Genomic DNA, 22,626 nt, shown 5'->3' on the forward strand with positions numbered 1-22,626 from the left:
CAGATGAGGTGTTGTATGATCAATAGGAGAGGAACGACAGAAGGAAGTATAGATTTGTTGATTAGTCTAATAATGGTTAATCAGTTCGAGTTTCAATTCTTTTTCTTGAACACTGGTATTTTGTGTTTAATTGGTGGGGAGCAAATGGGTGTCATATTTTTTTTTGTGCAGGCATGCAGTGTAGCTAACTGAGCTATAAAAATGCACCCCTTGCTCCACTGGCCCTGCAGCCTTGCATTCCCAGCCTGGCTTGTAAAAGCCCAGCTCTGCAGCTGAGCCGGGCCCTGCCTCCAGAGAGCACTAACCTCTCCTGCACTCTCACTGGACTTAGTATGGCTGTTCGGTAATTACTGCTCACTCTGCTTCTACTGCTCTCTCCCTCCCCCATGCGCTCACACTGTCCTCCTATTTGCCCTTTTCTTTGCAGCTCTGCTCCTTTTTTCCATTCTCTGCTTCCCTCCATTAGGATGTGTGATATCATGAGGTGATGATATTGTGATGGATTGTATCAAGATATTTGCTTTTTTGAGCACATCACATGTAGTTTTTAGGTGACTGATGACTTGGTTTAGTGCTTTTAAAAGAGAGTGAAAGCAAATGTAGACTGGTGTAAACGACCGTGCTTAAAATAAAATACACTTCACTCAAAACAAACAAAATGGTTATTTCAGTAATTTACGCAATAAAAAAATATTGTACCACTCATGTTTTTATATTGTTTTCTATGTAATGAATCTATGCCAATGTTTGAAAAACGTAATATCTCACACTTTAAAGGTACACGAGTAGATATTAAGAACACTGTTGTACGGTTCTGTAAGCTCTGTAATTTTTGGGAGCAAAAATACACCACTGCTGTATCGTTTTCTGACAGTGTATGAGGAGAAAGGGCACTGTCCAGGTCAGTTTTAGTCGTACAAATGTACAAACCACACACTCTCACACAAAAAAAAGGCTGGGATATTTTTATAAAATGAGGTAAAAAAAGATTAAGGTGCTTTTCAGGGGTTCATTTTTGCAATATATCTGACCTTTCATTGTGTGGGTGTGAAAGGGAAGGGAGAGCAGACAGAATAAATGTGTGAGACTGGGTCGAGGGGAATAATTCCTCTCTGGCACCACTGTGCGACTCCCAGGTTGGGAGCTCAGTGCTCAGACAAAGAGGGCACCACAGCCATTAGAGGGTGAAGCGTTTTTGTGTGTGCGCGTTTGCAATAGGGTTGGGGGGATTGCAGCCTGTGCCTCTCTGCCCAAAACCCCTTCTAATTCCTCTCAGGAATGCCTCCACTCTATAACCCCCTACTCCACCATCCCCCAGGCTCCACGGAGGCTCAAACTCCTGCCATTGTGCCCTTGGTGAAAGTATGAAGCTCAGATTTATTTTCTGCAGTGAATGGGGTTACTGAGGTAGACTGGGCGCAGACTGGCCTGGCTGCCTTCAGGACAAGCGGGTAAAAGGCTTCCATTTTTTGCAGAGACCGAGCCTGAACCTCAGGTTTGGAATGTAGTCTTAAATCAGCCATGCGTGCTCTGCAGAGAGTTTGTGTTGACGAGGATATGGGGAGCCTACAGCGCCAGGAGAAAGAGCCGCAGCAGCGCGTGCAGTTTGGAATGTCACTAATCAATTCAGCTTTGTAATTGTAATGGGCTGCTCGCTGCTGCTTCCATTCTCCTTCCTGTCTGGCTGAGAGTGCTTATCTTGATAATTTGATTCCGCGCGGTGATCTGCTCTGTGTGCAACATGAAAGCATAATTAGGGTTTAATAATGAAACAGTCATTTCCAGTGGAAGATGGGCTAAAAGTAAGGTCACAGGTTTCAGCTTCATTTAATGTGGATTTTCTTTTATTTATTCGTTTTTTTTTTTCCTGAGTTCTCCACAAGGCTAGCTATGCTTGTGTTTGCATATTATCAGCGTTGTATCAACTTATCACAAATACTTTTTGATGTTTCATCAAAATAAAGCGTTGGCTTTGGATATGTCGTACACATTTAAAGATCCTTTATTTCTCATACAAGTTGACAATACTGAGGTTTGAAAGTTCAGCTTGGAGTTCATGGATGTTTTACACCTGTATTAACCTTTTGTTTCTCTTAGCTTGACATGATGCTTGTAACTGAAAGAAGAAGGTAAATCTGAGGTTTATCAGTGCTGAGAAATCTCTGAATAGGGCTAGACAGTTCATAGGAATTTACTGTGAGTCCTCTAGAGGAACAGTGCTTGTCTTGATATCTGCAGTGTAACAAGCCCGAGCAATGCCTTTCCTCCGCATTGGTCCAGCTCTACACGACTCTGCTCGGCGTGCTTAAAGCTTGTCGCTTTTCCACTAGCACAGCTCCCCGCGAAATGAAGCAGGTGACGTCGTAAAACCCTGTGTCTAACAGGAATGGCTGGCTTTGAAAACCACAACAATGGCGGCGGTAAAGTTAGGTGCTGTTTACTCATTGTGTGTATGCGCGTTCTGTTTTTGTTTATTGGACTGAACACAGCACTGCACCCCAGTTCTCACAGATGAGTTTTCCTTGTCACATGTTCAGCTTTCACTGGAAATTTTCATCTGCCCTCAGCCCATGGAGCGTATAAACCTCTATAAAACACCTTGAGGAAAAGTTACGAACTGCTGTTTTGAGTCTGATTTTAAAAATAAATATATTTAAGCTGATGTAGCTTAACAGATTTTGCAAGCTGCGAGTTTGTGCTGAATTTGAAAGACCTCTGCATTTCGCTGTGATTGACAGGTTTCTCTGGCGAATCAGTGAGGTGCAGGGTTTACATGTCAACATTTAGCACTCATTCTGCACGGTTGGAACCCGGAGCGAGCTGGGACTGAAAACTTACCCAGTTCCAGGTATCAGGTACCATATTTGGCCAGTGTAAAAGCAAAAGAGCCGTATTGAGTGCAGTTGTGTAGGTTCCATGCAGTGGAAAAGTGCCATTAAAGCCCAGACTATGTTCATAGCAATTAAAAGTGTCCCAAATCCAATCTGTTTTTTCATATGTGACATGGATATATCCATTGTGTGGCTGTGTAAACAGTACAAATCATTGGGTGCAAGGCAGGAATACACCCTGGAGGGGGCGCCAGTCCTTCACAGGGCAACACAGTCACACATTCACTCACACCTACAGACACTTTTGAGTCGCCAATCCACCTACCAACGTGTGTTTTTGGACCGTGGGAGGAAACCGGAGCACCCAGAGGAAGCCCCACGGACACGGGGAGAACACACCACACTCCTCACAGACAGTCACCCGGAGCGGGAATCGAACCCACAACCTCCAGGTCCCTGGAGCTGTGTGACTGCGACACTACCTGCTGCACCATCGTGCCGCCCAGCTTCTTTTTAGAAGCTGAATAAATGTGAATTATAAAAATATTCAACTCATAATTTCAGTGCTCCTCTACTTCTCTTTGGACAATGTGTTTGTGACCTGAAAAATTTGGGCTTAGAGTGTTTAAATGCGGGTCAGTATAAGAGCTCGATCTGTTCAGACTGATGTCACGTATAGGACACATTATATAGACGGTGTGAACAGCAGAACCCAAAAAATCGGATTTGGGCCATTTTTACAGGCTTTGTGAACATGACCTAGGAGTGCTGACTTTTCTCTTATTTGAATGGGCTGTGTTTCACTCTCACAGATAGGAATTAAAAAGCTGGGATTGTATCTCTTTCCCGACTCCAACTTTAAACAGGTGTTTCTTTTTTCCCTGAGATTATTGCTTTTTTTTGCTGTTTGAAAAGACCACTTTACCTTCCTCTGAAAAATAGCCTGGCTGTCTTCATTCTTATTGTGTATGCATAGAAGGTCGTTTGGGCTGAATAATGTTGTACAGGACTTTGTAGCGGTTATCTCATTTCATTGCAGGCTCAGGTGGTGGAAATATACTGTTACATGTACACAGTTTAACACTCGTTTCACTGAACTCAGTGAAAGGTAGCAGAGGCCTTAGAATTTCTCAACAATGAGCTCACTCTGCTCTGTGCTGTGGCTGCAGTGAACGCAAACCCGGTCTGTGCTGAGTGAGGCGGCCTAAAAAAAAAAAAAAACAGGCCCTTGGCTCTTGTGATCCACCCAGGATGTTTTTTTCCAGCGGGCTGGCGCAATGGCACGCTCAGCTTTTTGTGGGCAATGTGGTAATCTGTAGTCACGTTAAAGATGGCTGTGATTTCTGACCGCTGCTCTGGAGGCCTCTGTCGCCCGCCTTGTGCTGAGCTGCGGCTTCTTTAATGTTCTTTTAAACCGTTTGAATGGTCAGTTGGGTTTGTGTGAAGGGATAATAAATATTTCATGTCAGGGAATAAAAACGGTGTTTTTGCCCTTTTCTTCCCACATCCTGGCCCTTGCTTGGAAAGCATATTGCCTCTGGGAGGTCTCTGTGACTCAGTGCTGCCACTTGCTGGGGTCTTCAGGGAACTTCAAGTGACGGACGTGAGTGCAGTCCCTCAAACGAGCAGTGGGTGGCAGAGTTCAAAGTGGCAGCGGGGAGAAAAGGAAGCTGCCTTTGACGTGCTTGGCCAGATAGAGCTGGATTTATTCTTTACAGATGTGTGTCTGCTGTTGTATTTAGGAGTTAATCTATCATACGCTTGGAATGGTGGCTGCACTTCAGCCTTAAAGCATATCCTTTCCTAGTGCCTGTATTTTTTCCTCCTCCTCTCATCCAAAAACAGAAATGTCTTTCTGTTTATTTTATTAAAAAAAAAAATAAATGCTTTCAATCCCTTTTTAATTGACTTGGTTCCATTGAGGGCTTTTGGCACGGAATGAGAGAATCATAAAGGCACAAGCAACATAGGCCTGTGTTTGCCAAGTGGTTAATTTGTGACGCTGTTAACAAACAAATGTCTGTTTACTTTATTGGATGCTTACTTTTTTCCCCTCCTTTTCTTTTCACAGAGTAAACGGGACCATCTGTTAATGAGTGTGAAATGGTACTACCGCCAGTCCGAGGTACCTGACTCAGTCTACCAGCACCTAGTGCAGGACCGCAACAATGAGAACGGTGTGTATTTGTGTTCCATTTTACCTTTAGCAAACAACTCATGAAATGTGAACTATGCGCTATTGTCTACTCTGCCATTTTATTTCGTCATGCCCGGTGATGTGAAAGACATCACCGTGAATGGCATCTCAAATAAAATTGGAGGCAGTTGCCTAAACACTTCTCTGCCCTTGTTTCCCTGGTAACGCTTCTTCAAATAACACAGCAGGACTGTGAAGTGCAAATAACTTTGAGCGTCACAAGCCTTGTGAACTCCTGGTCACCTGGCACATCAGCAGCAATTTTGTTGCTGTTGCCTACTTCAAACAATAAAACAGACCCTGGGTACTTCTTAACTCCAAATAAAATAAAACAGCCAGCCATTTTTCATCACATTCTCTCTCGCCTAAGCTATTGCCTCCTTAAGATATGCCCTGGGTCTGGTTAGCAAACACTCACACTGCCAGGTCATTACCGATCTTTTTAATGACATTTGCGCACACAGTGGTTTTCGGTGTAGCCTTTTCCGTGACAAGCCATAACATTTCCAAGAAGTATAATAAGCTTTTTGTGTGCAATAGCTGTTCAGTCCTTGACAAGTCGGTGTGGTAGCTCACGCCCAGCACGCTCCTTTTTCACTCCTGTATCCACTTGTGTTTGTGGTAATTACAGATACCATTCAAAAGCCCTTTTTCTTGTAATGATATGCTGTCTGTCCTTTACACAGCGTATGGAAGGTAGCTAATTTTTATTTTTTTGTATGTTTTTAAACAAGAATGTGTCTCTCTGACTATATGGCAGTTATTATACTCTGCGTATTCACACTATTCTCTACTGTGACCATGCTAAGACTTTGTGTAATCCACATGAGGAATTAAGAATTGAAGGCTTTATCTACCAGTGCATATTACAACTTTTTCTAACACAAGCCCTTTATTTTTATACTTTTCAAAATTCCCTACTGTTAATCCTTACCTGATAAATATAAAATATTTGACCCATAAGTTATTGGTGTCAGTATTGGAAAAAAACATAAAATTTACCTTCTAACAGTATATTTTTGAGAGACTATAAGAATCTGTTAATGAACCACTGCCCTTTCTTTAACTCCACCTCTCTCTCATGCTCTTTCTCTGTGTGTAGACTCTGGTCGGGAACTGGTCATCACTGACCCTGTGGTAAAAAGCAGAGAGCTCTTCATCTCAGATTACGTGGACACCTACCATACTGCGGCCCTCAGGTAACACACTAGCTGAATTCTAACACTCCACGTTTGTCTGTTTTACTGCACTCATGCCATTCTGCTTTGCAATGCATTCAACACTTAATCTAAGTGTTTTTCAGTGTACCTTGTGTAAAGTGATTGTATGCAAACCATAGCTGAAAGCTATTGAGCTTTTACTTTTCCATGGTGAGGCTCAAGAAAAGCAGGACAGGCATGACTCTTCTCAGTATTTGAAACCAGATCTCCTCTTGTCTTTTTTTTCCCCCTCTTCATTTGATTCGTTTTTCCCCCCTTTTCTTCCCCCTGCACTCTTCAATTCCACCCTTTTAACTCAAACCATCTGGAGGTAGCATAGAGAAGCACACACACAGCTACAAACCTGAACCACTGATTTCAGGGCAAATTAGCTGCAACTTCTGCTGCACAGAGGGCCCTTTGATTTGACTTATTACAGGGCTTTCAATAAACTCTGTGAATTCCGGGAGTATGGAGTAATGCCTTTTCTGAGCCCTTCGTTTCTTTTATCTTCTGTGAAAGGTATTGTGTCTACACAGAGTGCCCAAAACCACAGCAATGCTTATTATTTTGATAGGCCCAGACTGGTAACATACTGACATGTGAGTGTGTGTAAACTGATGATGCTGTCCTGCTCTGGTGAGTGTTTGAGTGCTCGTGTGTGTGGTTAGGTGGGTCATGTGTGGTATTTGTTGCCACTTGTTGACTCTCATGATGAAAAGATGGTACACAGTGTCTAATAGCAATGACTCGGAGTGATGGGCTCAGCTTGCTCCAAACACGGGTGAAGGATGTCTCCTCAGCAGTGTTGCATGCCCAAAAAATGTTTGCTTCAAGGCATGCTTAGTGCCTTATGACCAATTTTTGATTGCTTGTTTTTGTGTTGCACAGGGGGAAATGTAACATTGCCCACTTCTCAGACATCTTCGCTGCCAGAGAGTTCAAGCCACGAATCGACTCCTTTTTCTACATTTTAGGATATAACCCAGAAACCAGGTAAGCCTTATGGGTTTGATCGTGTGTTATGAGCTACTGTCATGTGCTAGAATGACTGAATTACGTTGTTAAGCCTGTGCCAGCAGTAAAAATCTTTTGTTTGGGGAAAGCTTGGAAAATCTTTGCATTAAATAGTTAAACTGGATTTTGTCCATCCCCCCCACCCCTGGATTCAGTTTTATAGCCTCAAAGCCGTTATGCACTTCTTTTTTTAATAATCTTGTAAAATCTTTAATGCTGATGTATAAAATTGCAAAATGCAGATGGTGTTGTTGCAACTTTGCTTCAGGGACCTGGGCTTGTGAGTTCAAACCCTGCCTGGGGTCAGTGTCTAGGAGGCTTTTTGGTGTTACACCTGTGTAGGCTTTCTCAGGGTGTTCTTGTTTCTTCCCACAGTCCAAAAACTGATTGGTAATTGGTGGATTGGCAGTGCAAAAGTGTACATAGGTGTGTGTTTGATGTCCTGTGATGGGACCGGTGCCCTGTCTAGGCCAAATCCACTGCAACCCTGAACAGGGTGAAGCAGTTACACTGTGATTAATGTGAATGTCACATAGACTTTACTTTCCAATGCCATTTTGCCTGTGCCGCTTAACTTGATGCCTAATGCCTGAATCAGTTTGACCTGATGTCCTTTGGTACAAGAGCTGTGTCATAAGGGTTAGCTCTCAAGGCCTGAAACCATTTTGACTGTTGTTAGGTGGTGTTAGGGTTTGTTTTTTTGTGTGTACTAGTCTGATATCTGGTATGCAAAGCACATTCATCCAGCACAGATTAACAGCTCTTTTCTGCTAGATTCAGTACATTTTGTGTTTATGTACAGTACATTTTTAACCCAGTATGTTCAAAAGTTAATTTGTGGTTTTCACAAACCAAGTCAATAAGTGAACAATGTATTGTTAATTTGTAAAGGTTTCACCTTCACTCTGAGGGGCACTGTGTTGACCAACAGTCACAGGCTTGACTGAATTCATAATTTAGCTTTAGTGATGTGATACCAACATCTGTGTGTCCAGAAATAGGCAGGCAGGTGTAATAAAAAAAATCTGTACACTTTAACACAGTCCACTTATGCATTATCTACAAAATACACAAGGCTAATTCTTTATAACGGCCAGTGAGAGGCATGTAGTGTCACTGTTCTTTTTCCCCCAGCCAGATAGCTCCTTTCTGGGGCTGGGCAATTAATCGAAAATGAATCGAAATCAACATTCAGTACTTCTAATCGACATAATCTTGTCTATAACGATTATATAGATTATTTTTATTCTGTTATGTCCCCACTATGTGTTTATGTACTGCTCCTTTAAAACCATGCTAACAAGCTGTAGTCACGTGATTCTGACTCTATCTGCTATATGGAAGCAACCTAAACGCAGAGCCTGACCAAAGAAAATCACTTGCGCTTGATGGACTGGCCCTTTGTCCAGGGTGTGATCCTGCCTTGCACCTAATAACTCCAAGTAGGGTACAGACACTGAACAACATGAAGCAGTTACAGAAAATGAATGAATGAAGGCATGTTCCATTTAGCTTTGCTTTTACAAGCAATTTGTTTGCATTGCTCAATATTGCACTGGTTCCCTAATGTAAACCATTGCTAGTTAAATGTCAAAAGCAGCACAACTTTGACATTTGTGGTGAAGTGTGTTAGAAAATGGCCACATGTTGTGCCTTTATTTTCTTTATAATTATGTACTGCTTTCAGGATAAAATAGAAAAGATGTATTTTGGATTGCATATAATAAACTAGTAGCATGGAGCGTCTGTTTCATACCTTCCATTTTAACTACACTGTGCAATTAACGCTGCCTGTCAAACCATTAAAAGCTCCCTGTTGTCTCACTTTGGTGCTGAAGAATAAATCGACTACAGTTTTTGGGCCAATTTATTCTGTAAATGAGAAAAAAATAATCACTCCGTCTTACATGGAAACCAACGTTTAGTTACGTTCTGCTGGACACACAGACTTAATGTAAAACTGGTCCTGTAAACGCGATGTTAACTAAGAAGCAGAATCATTGTTTTTAATGCGTGTTGTAAAACTTTCTTGTTTCTTGTCCTTTGTATGTTTTGGAATACCATAAGATACCCAATGAATGTTTATATCTTTGTTGAACATTTGATTTATGTTCCTTTAATGATGGTTTATGGGCCGGCACAATGTCAAAATGAGGTCAACTTGATATGTCAAGCTTGAGATAGATAGTTGGGAGGGTAGGAGTGTTACACAATGGCTTACTGATGATACCTTTTCGAAAGGGACTATGTAATCTTGCCTTTCCAAAAATACTTTTTTATACTTTCTTTAAACATTACTGTGAGCTGTTGGGAATTGTTCTGCAAAGGCCTGACATTTTGTTGTTGTGCTTGATGATGGAGGTCATGTGTTATTGGATCTGTTTAGTCTATAAGTGCTTAAAATGCATTAAGCTGTGCTGCTTGGTTAATTGCATGGTAACGTCATGATTTTAGCACTGTGATCTACTCATTGAGGTGAATTGGGGGGACAAGCTCTTCTAATTTCAAAGTTTCTTACCTTTGTAAATGTAATGTTACCTTTGTAAACCTTTAGCTTTGTAAACATTTGTATGTGATAGAAATATCCTGATCTGTGGCATGGTCAGTTTTGGGTTTAGGGTTAGCTAAATTATAATGTGAAAAATGTTAATATAATATATATTTTATATGAAGCCTTTATTTGGGGGGGGTCCCCTGCTAGAGTTGTACAGGAGTAAGTTCAGCAAGTGATGCTTGCTCACTTGTGTAGACAGGTGCTGTACTAAGGTGCTTTCCTAGGTTTCGAGATGTAAAACCATGTTAAAATTACCCTGAATTTTTAAAAATATTTTTTTTAAATACTATTTAATATCCCTGCTTGAGTAAGTAACATCTCACTGGTTGAAAAGATTAAACCTAGCTGTTATTTTCAAAACCGAGAATGCACACTGTATGTAAAGGCAAATCCGCAGACCAGACCTGGGATTAGAATCTAGTCCTGAGTGTTAAATCAACTGCCCACTCATTTTTAAGCATATAAAAATGTATGTGAATCTATGTGCCATGGAATAAGCATTTTGCTGTATATAATGTGAAAGGTCTGAGATCAACTCCGGGCAACAGCATACTGGCATCACTCAGTTTGACTGCCTCTTCTCCCCGTGTGTTTGTTCAGTCATTTTGTTTGATTTGTGGCTGTCTGTGAGGGTACTTGTGTGCTGTGGTGTTCCTCCCTCTGTTGCTGTCCATGTTGAGATCTGACAAGCCAGTTTCTTCATCGCTGCTTGCGATCTCCAAGGTTGACGGCTGGTTGTGCTGATCTGGGGGGCCCATTTTCATCACGGCTGTTCGGCAGTTTCTTGCCTGCTTTCACCTCTTTTGATAGCTGGGAGTGTTGGTGGCTGCTGTCCTGTTTTCACTACTGCTGGCTGTGGCTGGTATCAGCCGGGCGAGAGCAGGTCCTAATTGTCACTGCTTGGCGAGTTGCAGTTTGCTAACACTGCAGCTAGATGCTGCTGATATCCTCATTGTCTCGGTTTGGCGCTTGGTAGACTGCTGGTGCTGCCACTGACTGCCCGGGGCTGGTGTCGGCCAAAGGAGCATGCCCTCCCTGCTGCTGACTGTGACTAGCGACCTGCTTATTACTAATGTCTACTGGGTGAGCAGTCTCCATATACCGGCCTGCTAGTATTTGCAAGTATTTGTCAATTTTTGGAACCTGTTTTAACACTGTGGTTCAGTGATGTTCACTATGTACTCTCATAACTGTTTGTGCTTTTACATTATATATTAGCTTTAATACTGTGTTCTTGTCGGTTCTTTGTTTTGTGTCCTGTTTAAGCACTTTCGATTCTTGAAAAGCATTAGGCCTATACGAATATAATGAACTCAGTTATTCTCCTAGAAGCACTCTCCTGGGTCAGTGACTCCTCTCCCTGCTGATGTGGGGTGATGGTGCACTAAGAAATACTCCTTTCTCATCTCTGCGCCACCTTTTAAAGCTCCTGTAAACTAAACTTCTGAAGTTACCATTGTGCTGTGTTGTTTCCTTTCAGGGCGTTTACTTACATTTAGGGCACTTTATTCATTTTTCTCAGTGTTCACAATGTTCATCTGCACCATTTAAGGTGGAGTGGAAAATTAGAAAGAGACTGACTACTGCAAATGGGGCGAGCCTGAGTTCGCTGCCACTCGGCTTGCTGTGGCTAATTCTGTCTTGTGTTTTCCCTGTGCTCCAGACCTGTAGGAGCCTGGTGTGGTTTTCTACCTTCCCAACCGAGGGAAAATGTCTATTATCGCCTATGCACCGGTGAAGAGTGCGTCTCTCGTGCTGGTGAACTGTGCTCCGTCACGCCAGTGAACCGTGCTCTCTCAAACCGTCGCTGCACTGCTTTCACACCGACAGACGATGACTACATTCTGCGTACAAAAACAGTGAATCCCTTGAGCATATTAACTGCTCCTGTTCTCCCTGGTGGTCTGTATTTTTGGTGGACCATAGGAAGTGATTTGGGTGATGGAAAAGCACCAAGTGAATATGATTTATTATTATTATTATTATTATTATTATGTTCCATATCGGTTCCATTATCTGTTACAGATATTATGAGATTGTTTTGAGTGAACCAGTGGGAATTTTTCTGCTTTTGCTCTCATCAACAAGACGTTAATATGGAAGGTGGAGTTGAGGCAGGAAAGAGGGTGAGGCTGAAGGGAGGGGCGTTGCAGAATTACTGTTTGTATGACTCTGAGACGGTATTGCAATCTCTGCTGCTGTACCTTTGTAATAGTAGCTAAAAGCTCCAAAATTCTCTGAGCTGTGTGGGCGGGACAAGTCATTGACTGTTGCATCACAATGACAATGTAAACAACACGGCATCAGTAGCGTAGTTTCATTACAACCCCTAACACAAATATCAACAGGGCTTTATAGAGGCTGAACACTAGAAAGTTGTGTCTTTATTGAGGTGCGATTTAAAAGTAATGCCAGTTTCATGGAAGAAATGACATCACATCAGTCATATTTAGTCCTGCCCATCTCAAATCCAGTTAAAGAAAACTGCAGAGAAATTCACATCAGAGCACATTTGAACATACAGATCATGGTTAGACAGAAAAGTATAAAAATGAGTGGAAACTGGCTGTAATACCAGTTACTACAATGCTGTTTATGACTTTTCGTAACCATGGACATACTGTTAAAATATTTCAGTTTGAGTATCAGTTGAATCCAAATTTCTATTATTGTCTTCATAATGAAATTGTCATTTAAAGACAGGCTGGCATCCAGTAAACAAAGTTTTAAAGGCTCTGACAACACTTTGATCACATAAACATTTTAACTCACCAAATAATGTGTTATATATTAAACATTTCCATGTATAAACAAACAAGATATAGAATAAGATATATAAAAGGAAAATAAATTTTTAAGAAATATATTTTTGACACTATATGAATTTACTTTCTAAATCTCTAAAAATGCCAAATACAAACAGCCTGCATCCACTGCAGTTTATTTTATTTTACTAAATATCAGTTACTGCAGGGAAAGAATAGCTGTAGTTTTGTGCCTGTTTATTTATAACTTTGTCGTAGAGTGTTTGTATGCAGATGCATCAGTAACTAAATAATTTAACATGGGTGGGAAATGGTAATATATTTGAAAAATGTGTATTTCATAATAAAAGATATATTCAAGTATTCCTAAACACATTCAGTGGAGGTCTGGGCTCATTCTCTGACTTTTAATGATAAATTAATATATTTATTTTTCAAATTTAACTTTGACATAAGGAAGTGAATGTTCTTTTCTAGTCTTGTCAGAAACATGCCCCGAAAACAGGTTAAATAAATAAATAATTGTTTGAGCATGGAGATATTTTGATGGAATTGTCTCTTTAATTCCATGCGTGCTTGTGGGAAAAGGGGAAAGACGCAGATTCGCAGGACATTTGGGCATGTCGGTGTTTTGATTTGTGCACTATTAGAAAAGGAATACACGTGTTAAACGTGGACGCAAACGATGCTAGGTGTTAGATGCTTGTGCATTACTCTGTGTGAGGGTTTAATAACGATGCGTCTGAGGAGCTGATGAAACCGGAGGGAGGTAGAGTGAGGGGTGAGCGTCTGAGAGCGGGGGGTTGCTTTGTGGTCGTTGCCCTGTCGTTTGTGTGGAGCCCCCTTAACGGCGCCCCAGCAACCCTCTCCCTCCCCCATCACCTCCGTGTGTGTGTGTGCGGCGCGCGGAGCGAGGATGGAGCGCGGCTGCAGCGCGCGTGCCTGCCTGTGCCTGCGCGCGGGGTCGCGGCACATGCTCAGTGCTCAGACTCCATTTTGAGCTGCCTGCAAAAAAGAAAAAGAAATAGAGAGAGAGAAAGAAAGAAAACACGGAGGCTCACAGGTTGGAGGAGGAGGAGAGCAGCCGAGCTCCCGGAGACTGAAGCCCCATGTCAGACATGGACGACCTGTTCAGCCCGCGGAGGTAACGTGAGCTTCACCTGTTAACGGAGCCGGTAACGTTTACGTTAAACCTTTAGCTTTTACCGCTTAGGTTTGCTGCGACACGGCTGTCCGGTTTGTTTGACTGTCATGTCAAAACGTCTACGCTAAGAAACATTAGGTGCTCTAAGGTTAAGCCGACGCCTTAGCAACCCGTTCACCGACTGCTTTTTAAAACAAGATGAACGTTAAAAATATCAGCCGTTTAGCTACATTCGAGTTTCAGACAGAGCTGCTTCTGTTATCTGACGCCAAAGTAGAGCAACTTTTCCTCATGGGGCTGAAATCGCCTTATTCAACAGCTTCTCAGGCGAATTTCCCGGTCCACCTTAAATGTCGCAGGACTTTACCTTATGGATGAATAAGAAGCCAACGTAGGCGCCGTTTCTTCCTCCTCAACCTCCTACAACTCCATATGAGGCTTATAGAAGCTTAGTCCAACATTCTGTTCCACCTTAAACTGTGCAGTAGCAGCCTATAGCAAGCTTAGGTATCCGTTAGAATCTCCTGTTCCACCTTAAACGGTGCAGCAGTTCTATTCTGGACCCCGAGGTGCTGCATTTTAAGGTGGTATGAGATAGTAACTTTAGCCTCTCCTCCTGCTCTGCCTTTGGTTGTTTAGGGAACGGCAGAAGCGGAGACTCCATTTTGCGGAGCCTGTGTGTTTACAGTGGAGCTGACATGGCGCAGGACCTGGCCCTGTTGTCAATGATACACCGAGAGGAAAAGCGCTGCTCTTTTCGTTCAGTAAAATAAAGTTGGAGCGCTGGCCGCGTTTCTCTGTGTTATGACAGTGGAACAGCTGAGCTCTGATTGGACGGTTTTGATGGAAGTGGGCGGGACCAACCTTGATTGCTGCTCTCGTGCCCGTATTAAATTAGGAAGAAAAGCATGACTTGTTTTTGCCAGTCCATCAAGTACTGAAGACTGGACCGTGTTCAGTGTAGGTTTGTCAAAAACAGAGCAACTGCCAATTCTTCATTATTTATGCGTTAAATAATAGCATGTGAAGAATGTTATTCCGAAAAGCTCAATGTTCATTTGTAACAACGAAAACATAACTGGTGTATAATGGAAAACACATTTATATATTTCTCAAATAAAGATGGAAAGTTGATATGGGCTCACGTTTTGTACCGAAATATGACGTGTATTTAAAGTTACTGAATATACAGCATTTCTAGTACTTGTAAACCCACTCCCATCAATGTAGATTGCAAGGGTAGAAAAGAATTTGTGAAAGCTTTGTGTATATATTCTCACATAAATGAACTGACCCATTGAGAGGTAGAAGTTCCTGAGGTTTTATTTTATTTATTTATTTGCTGTTTGTGATCAGTTCATTGAGAATAATGTGAACTATTGACTTCTGCACATAATGTTCTGGATGTTTCAGAACAGAATAGAACATATCAATATATATTTTGTAAATTTTTGGTTTTCTACATCATTTGAACACAGCAGCTGTCTTTCACATAAAGTGAACTTTCCATGATGAATGGACCAGTGGCTTGCAAAATGCAATTCAAAACTACTTGGAATAAAATTTTTACATTGTCTGCTATTGAAAATGAAAAAGGGTTTTCCCGTTTCCTGTTATTTTGGAGATGCACTTTTTTCTTTGGACAGTGAAGATATGTTGCCAGAGATTAAGAACAATGAATAAGGTACCAACATTTGTTTTAGGATTTGTTTGGATTTAGACATCTTAATTTTCTCAGTCATATTTAAGTGAGTGATAGTTGATGTAAAATGCAGTGATTCTGTTTTATTGTTAAAGTTATGTTTTCTAAAATGTTCACAGGCTTTTTTAAGGATTTTGTATTTAATTTAAGTGTAAGCTGTGTTGCGCACTGTGATCATTTTTGTCTGGGCTGTTGAATTAAAAGCATGTCTGTGGCCTGTTTACTTCTGTTATTTTTCTGATATGGTACTTGGAAGAGTCAGTTGCGGTTTGAAAAGAATGCTGTATCTTCTACAGTGCAGCACGTCTGCCTTTAGATCACTTTCAGTCTTAGTGCTGCTTAACCTTTGCTAAAAGTGCAAAGGTGGGAGAAAGTTCAAGAAGTCTTCTGGACAATCTCTCCATCCACAAATCCTTCCTTATATCTAAAATAAACACCCTCCTCTTAAACTTGACTATGGAAATCTGGTTTTGAACTAGGTGTCAATATTTCTTACTTTGCTGGGTCCACGTTTAAAAGTAGGGAGGCTTCACAGAATTGGAATCAACTCTTTAAACCTGGAAAATCTAATCTTGTATTAGAGAGTAGCATTTGTATGTATTGTGGCCTCTGTCTGCGCCAGGCATCTGCTTGCAGTGTTTGTTACTGTGTGGAGTTTCCACTGTTGACAGTGCTTATGTTTTTTGTCAGAATTTAGTGGCCAGTGCTGCAGGCAGAATGAGTGTTTATGAAATGTACCCTGAAGGAGGGATGTGATTTGAGCACTTGAATGGCTACCAGAGGCCTAACCCCCCTCCACCCCCTCCGCTTTCCAGCCAGGTTTAGGCCGACAGTGTGGTGATGGAGCGCGGGCTGCTCTGAACGCAAATCATAGTGACAGTTTCTGGGCCTGCTCTATGCCTGGCTATATGAAAATCAGCGCCGTTGCCATGGCAACGGAGAGAGGAAGGCTTTTCAAAAGGAACATCTTGTCATTTTCTTTAATCCACTGCAGCTGGAGATCGGAACACTATTATTAAATTGTAGTTGCCATGGTTACTGGGGGGTTTGTATCAGCAGCCATTTCAGGGTTTTACTCCCCTCATATTGTCAGGCCTTTTGGGGGCAGTTGTACTGTACCTCTGCATGAACAATGAGACACATCATCGCTGCTTCTCGTCGCCTTTGTCCCTTTGTTTAGCTTCGATGGTTTTAGACTATATCATCCACAGAATTATGCCTCTTATACTTAACAGCATTTATGACATTTCTGGAACTGTTGTTTATTTCCTATTTTTCATTCATTAATATACGGCTTTCATCTGTAAGTACAAAGATTTTCATGAAAGGATCGTGGATGTGATTGCTGTATTATGCCAATGTTTTCAGTAGCGTTACTGATATTAATAATGGCAGAGGAATGGAATGGTCATTTGGTTAACTGTAGCATTAAATTAAAATACACTGAGCCTTCATTTTTCTTACCTGAACATTTCTTTTCTCTGTTCCAGGCGATTAAACAGCACACAAGGGGAGATTCGAGTAGGACCCAGTCACCAGGTAGGTTTCATTGCAATGTTTGAATACTGAGTATGCTACCTGAAATTCTGCTTACCCACTTGATACATGACATGCATTTAGATTCACTAGCTGTGTACAGATGTTGGGAAAGAATAAATAACAATGAGGCTAATGTTGACCTTAACAAAACTGAAAAGCAACAGCTTAACACAAATGTCTGCTTTTACATGCTGTACATTACTGTGTGTTATAAATTACTGCACTCTGCATCTTTGCAGTCAGAATATAAGGCATCTAATATGCAGCTGTTTATGCAGGGTCAATGGGGTCCCTCTGCAGTAAAATGAATTCATATACTTGCTGAATGAGGTAGACCTAAAATTGAAAAGGGTTTGACAGGCGTACACACTTGGTGATGTTAAGTGGGAATTAAATATGGTTGTGGCGGTTTGAAATTGAAAGTGTGAGTGAAAATGGCACAGGATGAAAAAGACTGAATATCTCCTGCAATTACTGTCAGATCCTTTATAGTGCATTTCCTTCCAAACATACATCAGTGTTCTCATGTGGAATGATTATAGCAGCACATCCCCTGCTCAGGGCTGCTTTAAAAGACTTCAAATGGACTATGTGATATTGAAGTACCGTTGAAACTTAGACTGGGTAGTGGTCTGTAGATTCAGAGCAGGTCATTTAACCACTGTAATTACACTGTGGGCGGCACGGTGGCGCAGCAGGTAGTGTAGCAGTCACACAGCTCCAGGGATCTGGAGGTTGTGGGTTCGATTCCCGCTCAGGGTGACTGTCTGTCTGTGAGGAGTTGGTGTGTTCTCACAGTGTCTGCGTGAGTTTCCTCCGGGTGCTCTGGTTTCCTCCCACAGTCCAAAAACACATGTTAGTAGGTGGATTGGCGACTCAAAAGTGTCCGTAGGTGTGAATGTGCGAGTGAATGTGTGTGTTGCCCTGTGAAGGACTGGCGCCCCCTCCAGGGTGTATTCCTGTCTTGCGACCAATGATTCCAGGTAGGCTCTGGACCCACCACGACCCTGAATTGGATAAGCGGTTACAGATAATGAATGAATAATTACACTGTTGTATTGAAATATGATTGAAATGTTGCTCTTCTCTTGAGATCACAGTTCCATGTTTAGGTTTTTTGGTCACAGACGGCTAAAACTGTACATGAACATTTTCTTTTATTTTTTTACATGACTGAAACTTAAACCCTTCTGGATTTTGTAAAATTACATTTTGTTTATATGTAGACACAAATGTCTACAAATAATGGTTGTGCTTTAAAACGGAAGGTGTAAATAACCACTTAAACAATCACACTGCTCCCAGATGATTTACAGCCATAGTTTGCCTCAAACAAACAACTTTGTAGCTTTTTCTAGCTTCCTGTATGTACAGTGGAAGTTTTTATGTTTTAAGTGTTTTAAACACCATTGATTGTTTTCACAGGGCAGTTGCACAGTCCTTTGGATATCAAATATATTTAGAAATTGATATTTAGCTGTAGCTGCTTATGCTGCTGGTAGTAACAGTTATCTCTAACTACACAGGCCAAGCTCCCGGAGCTACAGCCTTTTCCCTCTCCTGGAGGACAGCCTGTGACTGAGAATGAAGAGCTGGTCTGGATGCCTGGGGTCAATGACTGTGACCTTCTTATGTACCTGCGGGCAGCCAGGTGAGCAGATTTAGTTTTTTAGTTTAACCTGTTGACATTCATGTCATTGATTAAAAACTCAGCATTTGTTGCGTTTATGCTCAGTTTCTGGGGAATGAATATGCCTTTATTGATTCAGCCTTTTCTGTTTGTTTCAGGAGCATGGCAGCATTTGCAGGGATGTGCGACGGAGGGTCAACTGAGGATGGGTGCCTTGCTGCCTCAAGAGATGACACTACACTCAATGCATTAAACACTGTAAGTTAGCTCCTTAAGACTGATACATATCATACACAGGATAAGGTGTAAACTAACCTATGCCAATCCATTAGAGATTCACCCCTCCATCTTCCTACCTGCAGCCACAAAATTTATCATCACCCGCTAAGGTTGCTGTAGCCGTTTATGATTTGATCAGCAACCAGCTATCCATTACAGTTAAAATAGGAAAAACACGATATTCAGAAGTGACATTTGCAAAATGAACGGATTACATTAAAATGTTTAACTATTTAACACTAGGATTAAAGTTCCCTGTCCCCGTCACAGCCGTTATCCTCTCAGCTGCGGAGACGCGCTCTTTTGTTCTGTTCTGTTGTGTTCTGTTGTGTTTGTAATATTACTACTGCGTGTCTGAATAACGGAGGATTAGATTGAGCAAACATTTGCGACACCCGCTGGCAGAAAAGAGAGGCCCTGCTGATGGCAACATGAGGGAAAATATGAATAATCTCAAGAATTTTAGGCATCCTAAGTTTATCAGAAGTACAATTCTGGGATGAGGCATGGAAGAAGGGTGTTCTAAAACTTGGTCCAAGGCAAAGGTTTTATTTATTTTTAATTTTCATTTGTTAGTTTTGTGCTCTGTGCACCTAGGCATGGCGCTTCTAGTGAGAAACCACAGAAGGTAGGCTAAGCTCTTATAAACACACTGTTTAGTGTGGTTGTTTGACACTGTGTGCTAAAATCTGATGGTTTATTTGTTTGATGCAGTTTTTAACTTCAAACAAGGCACTTCATTCAGAAAGTAAAGTGTTCCAGCCAGAATTCCAAACTTCTCTCTCTGTTCCACATTGAATTGTGTAACAGTTTATATTTCAGCCCTTGAATCCATCTTAAAAGTTGTTGTAAATAGTAACAGTAAGTTTGATACAAAAACAGAATGTTTAATGATTGTCTAAAATGTTTCACTCCTAACGGTTATATATGGAAATTGTCAAGGGAATTATATATTTATTTATTTATTTACTTTTTAACCAGGCAATTCATTTAATATCTTTTGTGTTTACATACTCTTATAGTTTTTAATCCTTTACTGCTGCTAATGTTTTATTCATCCAGGACATCTCTAATACATTTAGCTATTCACTACAGTAGAAGAACAGAACAGAATATTCTTCTGAAGTAAGCAGGGTGTAAATGCTGCATTCATACTGTTGGAAGTATTCAGAATGCTGAATGGGTAATGTAACGGAATAAAAAAAAACATATTAAGGCATGTATTTTGTATTCTGTAATGGAATACATTTTTAAAGTAACCTTCCGAAGGTAATAACGTGTCTTAAATACTGTCCACTAACCTCTGGGGAAAGTGTCATTATCTGGGGTTGATTCAGTTGGTCAGATCTAGGCTCGTAGTGTACCTGAGTAGTTGAATGCACCGAATGGCAAAGCTATTATAATAATGGACTTTTTTCTTCAGTGATGGTCGGGCTATTTCCAGGATAAAAATTTCAAGATTAGTCGGCACTGAAGAGTGGTTCTGCCAACATGACGATTTGTTTTCCGCACATGAAAAAGCCATTGCAGAATCCTGACCTTAACCCCATTCAGGGTTTTTGGGGTGTGTTGGAGAACACTTCATAGGACAGAAATAAATACTGTGGAGTAGTGCATCTGTGGATCACTGAACACCAACCCCCCCCCCCCCCCCCCCCCCGGGTTTAGGGTTAATCTAATTACATTAAAACAGGTTTATGATACATAATGTGACTGCCTTACTTAAGTTGCCATTCATGATAAGGCTTAGTTGACAAATACAGCTGAGATCCCCAATTTAATATGTACACTCTTAACAACTGTGACATTTCCCAGTTTTGCAGATTCATCTTCAGAGGTTCAAATGACAGCCTTGAAACTGCCCATTCTGCCCTCTCTAGCCATTGTAATTCCTTAGCATTTTGACCACTGGGGGGCATGATTCATGGTTTCAGCTATATAAACAATATATTTTATTATTTATGGAATAGCATTTTAAAATGGGCAATTATTTTCAATTATTTGAAATTAAATAAATATAAAACAAATTGTATATATATATATATAAAGGAGATAGGATAAAGGATAGGATAACTTCCGCACAATGAGGCTTCATTCTTCCAACATGTACAGCTTTTTGTTACACTCTGTCTTTAACCAGATTAATATGATAACTAAATCTGTTTTATAAACACTTTTATAATTATTTGTGTTTATTTCAGTACTTTGTTAACTTGTAATAGCAGTTCTGAAACGCATCTGTTTAAATCTTGAAAACAAAAATGTGTGCAAGTGTTCAGCAGACTGACGTTTCTTTTTAGTGTTTATTTTGGGTGTGTTTATCACATTAACTGAGTAAAATGACACATCATTCACCCTTAGATGTAATAAATGAAATGTATGGCAAACTGAGTTTTTCATGCACATACAACTGGCAAAGTTTAGCAGAACACTAGTGGATAATGACTTAAGACATCACTGACTGTGGTAGTTAACCTTATTTTTCCATAATATATAAAGATAGTGTGTTCAAAGTGTAATGTAGCTTACTTGCAATTCCTTATGACTGCACTGCCCTGCCATAATATTCAAATATCCAAATGATACTAGTCATTTCTTCTGGTATAGTGCTTTTATTTGCATGGCCACGACATGATTTTTCTTTAAAGCATCATCAAAGATAATGTCCTTTGACTGCCCCTCTTTTTTCTGTTTTTAAATAAATCTTGTTCTTTCTTTCTACGGCTGAGCTGTGCAGATGAAAAAAGGGCAATTCGTCCTGGGCAATTAGGCATTCACTAGCAGAGGGGACACAGCTATGTTAGATGTCCCTGCCAGATCTAAAGCCTAATTGTAGATAAAGACAAATTAGAAAAAAATCCCTCAGCCATTTCTTACATTTGCTTGCCTTCTCCAAAAACCACCATAAATTGTCAGGTGCTTGGAACTGAATATGCCTCAGGAAAACTCATGTGCTTAGGGCTATTAAACTAAGCTCATAAATTGGCACCAAAGACCAGCATTGTGATGAGATGTGCAATGTCACGGAAAGCAAGGGAGGTGTAATTCATGGCTTCATTAGGATACAGTGGACTATTTCAGCTGAGCTTTAGCTGCAAGCTGAATTTATTTGGCTGCCTTGCAGTCCCAGCTGAAGAGCCCAGCAGATAGGGCTAAAGAAAAGCACATTAGAGCAGCATGTCTCCAAAGAACAACTGAGCATATGCTAATACTTCCCCACAGCACATGGTGCATGATGGTGGCTAAAAAGCGAACGTAGTGGAAAAGCATTAACAAATGATTTTGCATTGCAATAAACATGGCATTTCCATTTGGACTGAGGAGGGGAGAATGGAGATTTAATGCTGTCTGCGTTTCATTGTTTCTTGACCTTTTCCCTTCTCATTGGCAATTCCAGTGTGTTTCATGAAGCATGTTCAGCCTAATACCTGCTCACATTTGACAGCCTGCTTTGTTTCAGCCTCGCACATGATTGTTGATATTGACTTTGTATTTTGTTTACAGAGGTAATGGAATGCCACCTCAAGGAAAAACTCTAATGAATTTACATACTGTGGCTGGAAAAGCTAACTTATATATCTGCGATTAACTCGTTCTAAGCAATGGCAGATTCTTTTTAAAAACACCACCCCCCCCTTCAATTGGTGTCAGATCCATGTGAAAAATCTGGAGATTGTTTCCCTTTTATCTGTTTTCTGATTTGAAAACAGAAAAAATACTCACAAAGAAATAAAACAGGACAATGCTCTGTTTGTGTTTTTCTGTGGCT

General features: G+C 40.9%; 1 protein-coding gene across 6 annotated transcripts in view; it reads left to right on the forward strand.

The window, feature by feature from the left end:
• Positions 1-22,626, forward strand: part of rerea (arginine-glutamic acid dipeptide (RE) repeats a) — a 169,604-nt gene that overhangs the window by 121,755 nt on the left and 25,223 nt on the right. For 4 of the 6 annotated variants that reach the window (XM_066670691.1, XM_066670692.1, XM_066670689.1 and 1 more), the window contains 6 exons: positions 4,903-5,008; positions 6,131-6,227; positions 7,119-7,223; positions 16,900-16,948; positions 18,475-18,599; positions 18,737-18,836. In XM_066670691.1, coding sequence (XP_066526788.1) covers positions 4,903-5,008; positions 6,131-6,227; positions 7,119-7,223; positions 16,900-16,948; positions 18,475-18,599; positions 18,737-18,836 — 582 coding nt within the window. Of the gene's footprint in view, positions 1-4,902; positions 5,009-6,130; positions 6,228-7,118; positions 7,224-13,612; positions 13,739-16,899; positions 16,949-18,474; positions 18,600-18,736; positions 18,837-22,626 lie in introns of those variants that run through there. The other 2 variants (XM_066670695.1, XM_066670694.1) reach the window with 2 other exon arrangements.

The sequence above is a fragment of the Hoplias malabaricus genome, chromosome 5 (assembly GCF_029633855.1).
Source record: "Hoplias malabaricus isolate fHopMal1 chromosome 5, fHopMal1.hap1, whole genome shotgun sequence".
In the NCBI taxonomy this organism is placed as follows: domain Eukaryota; kingdom Metazoa; phylum Chordata; class Actinopteri; order Characiformes; family Erythrinidae; genus Hoplias; species Hoplias malabaricus.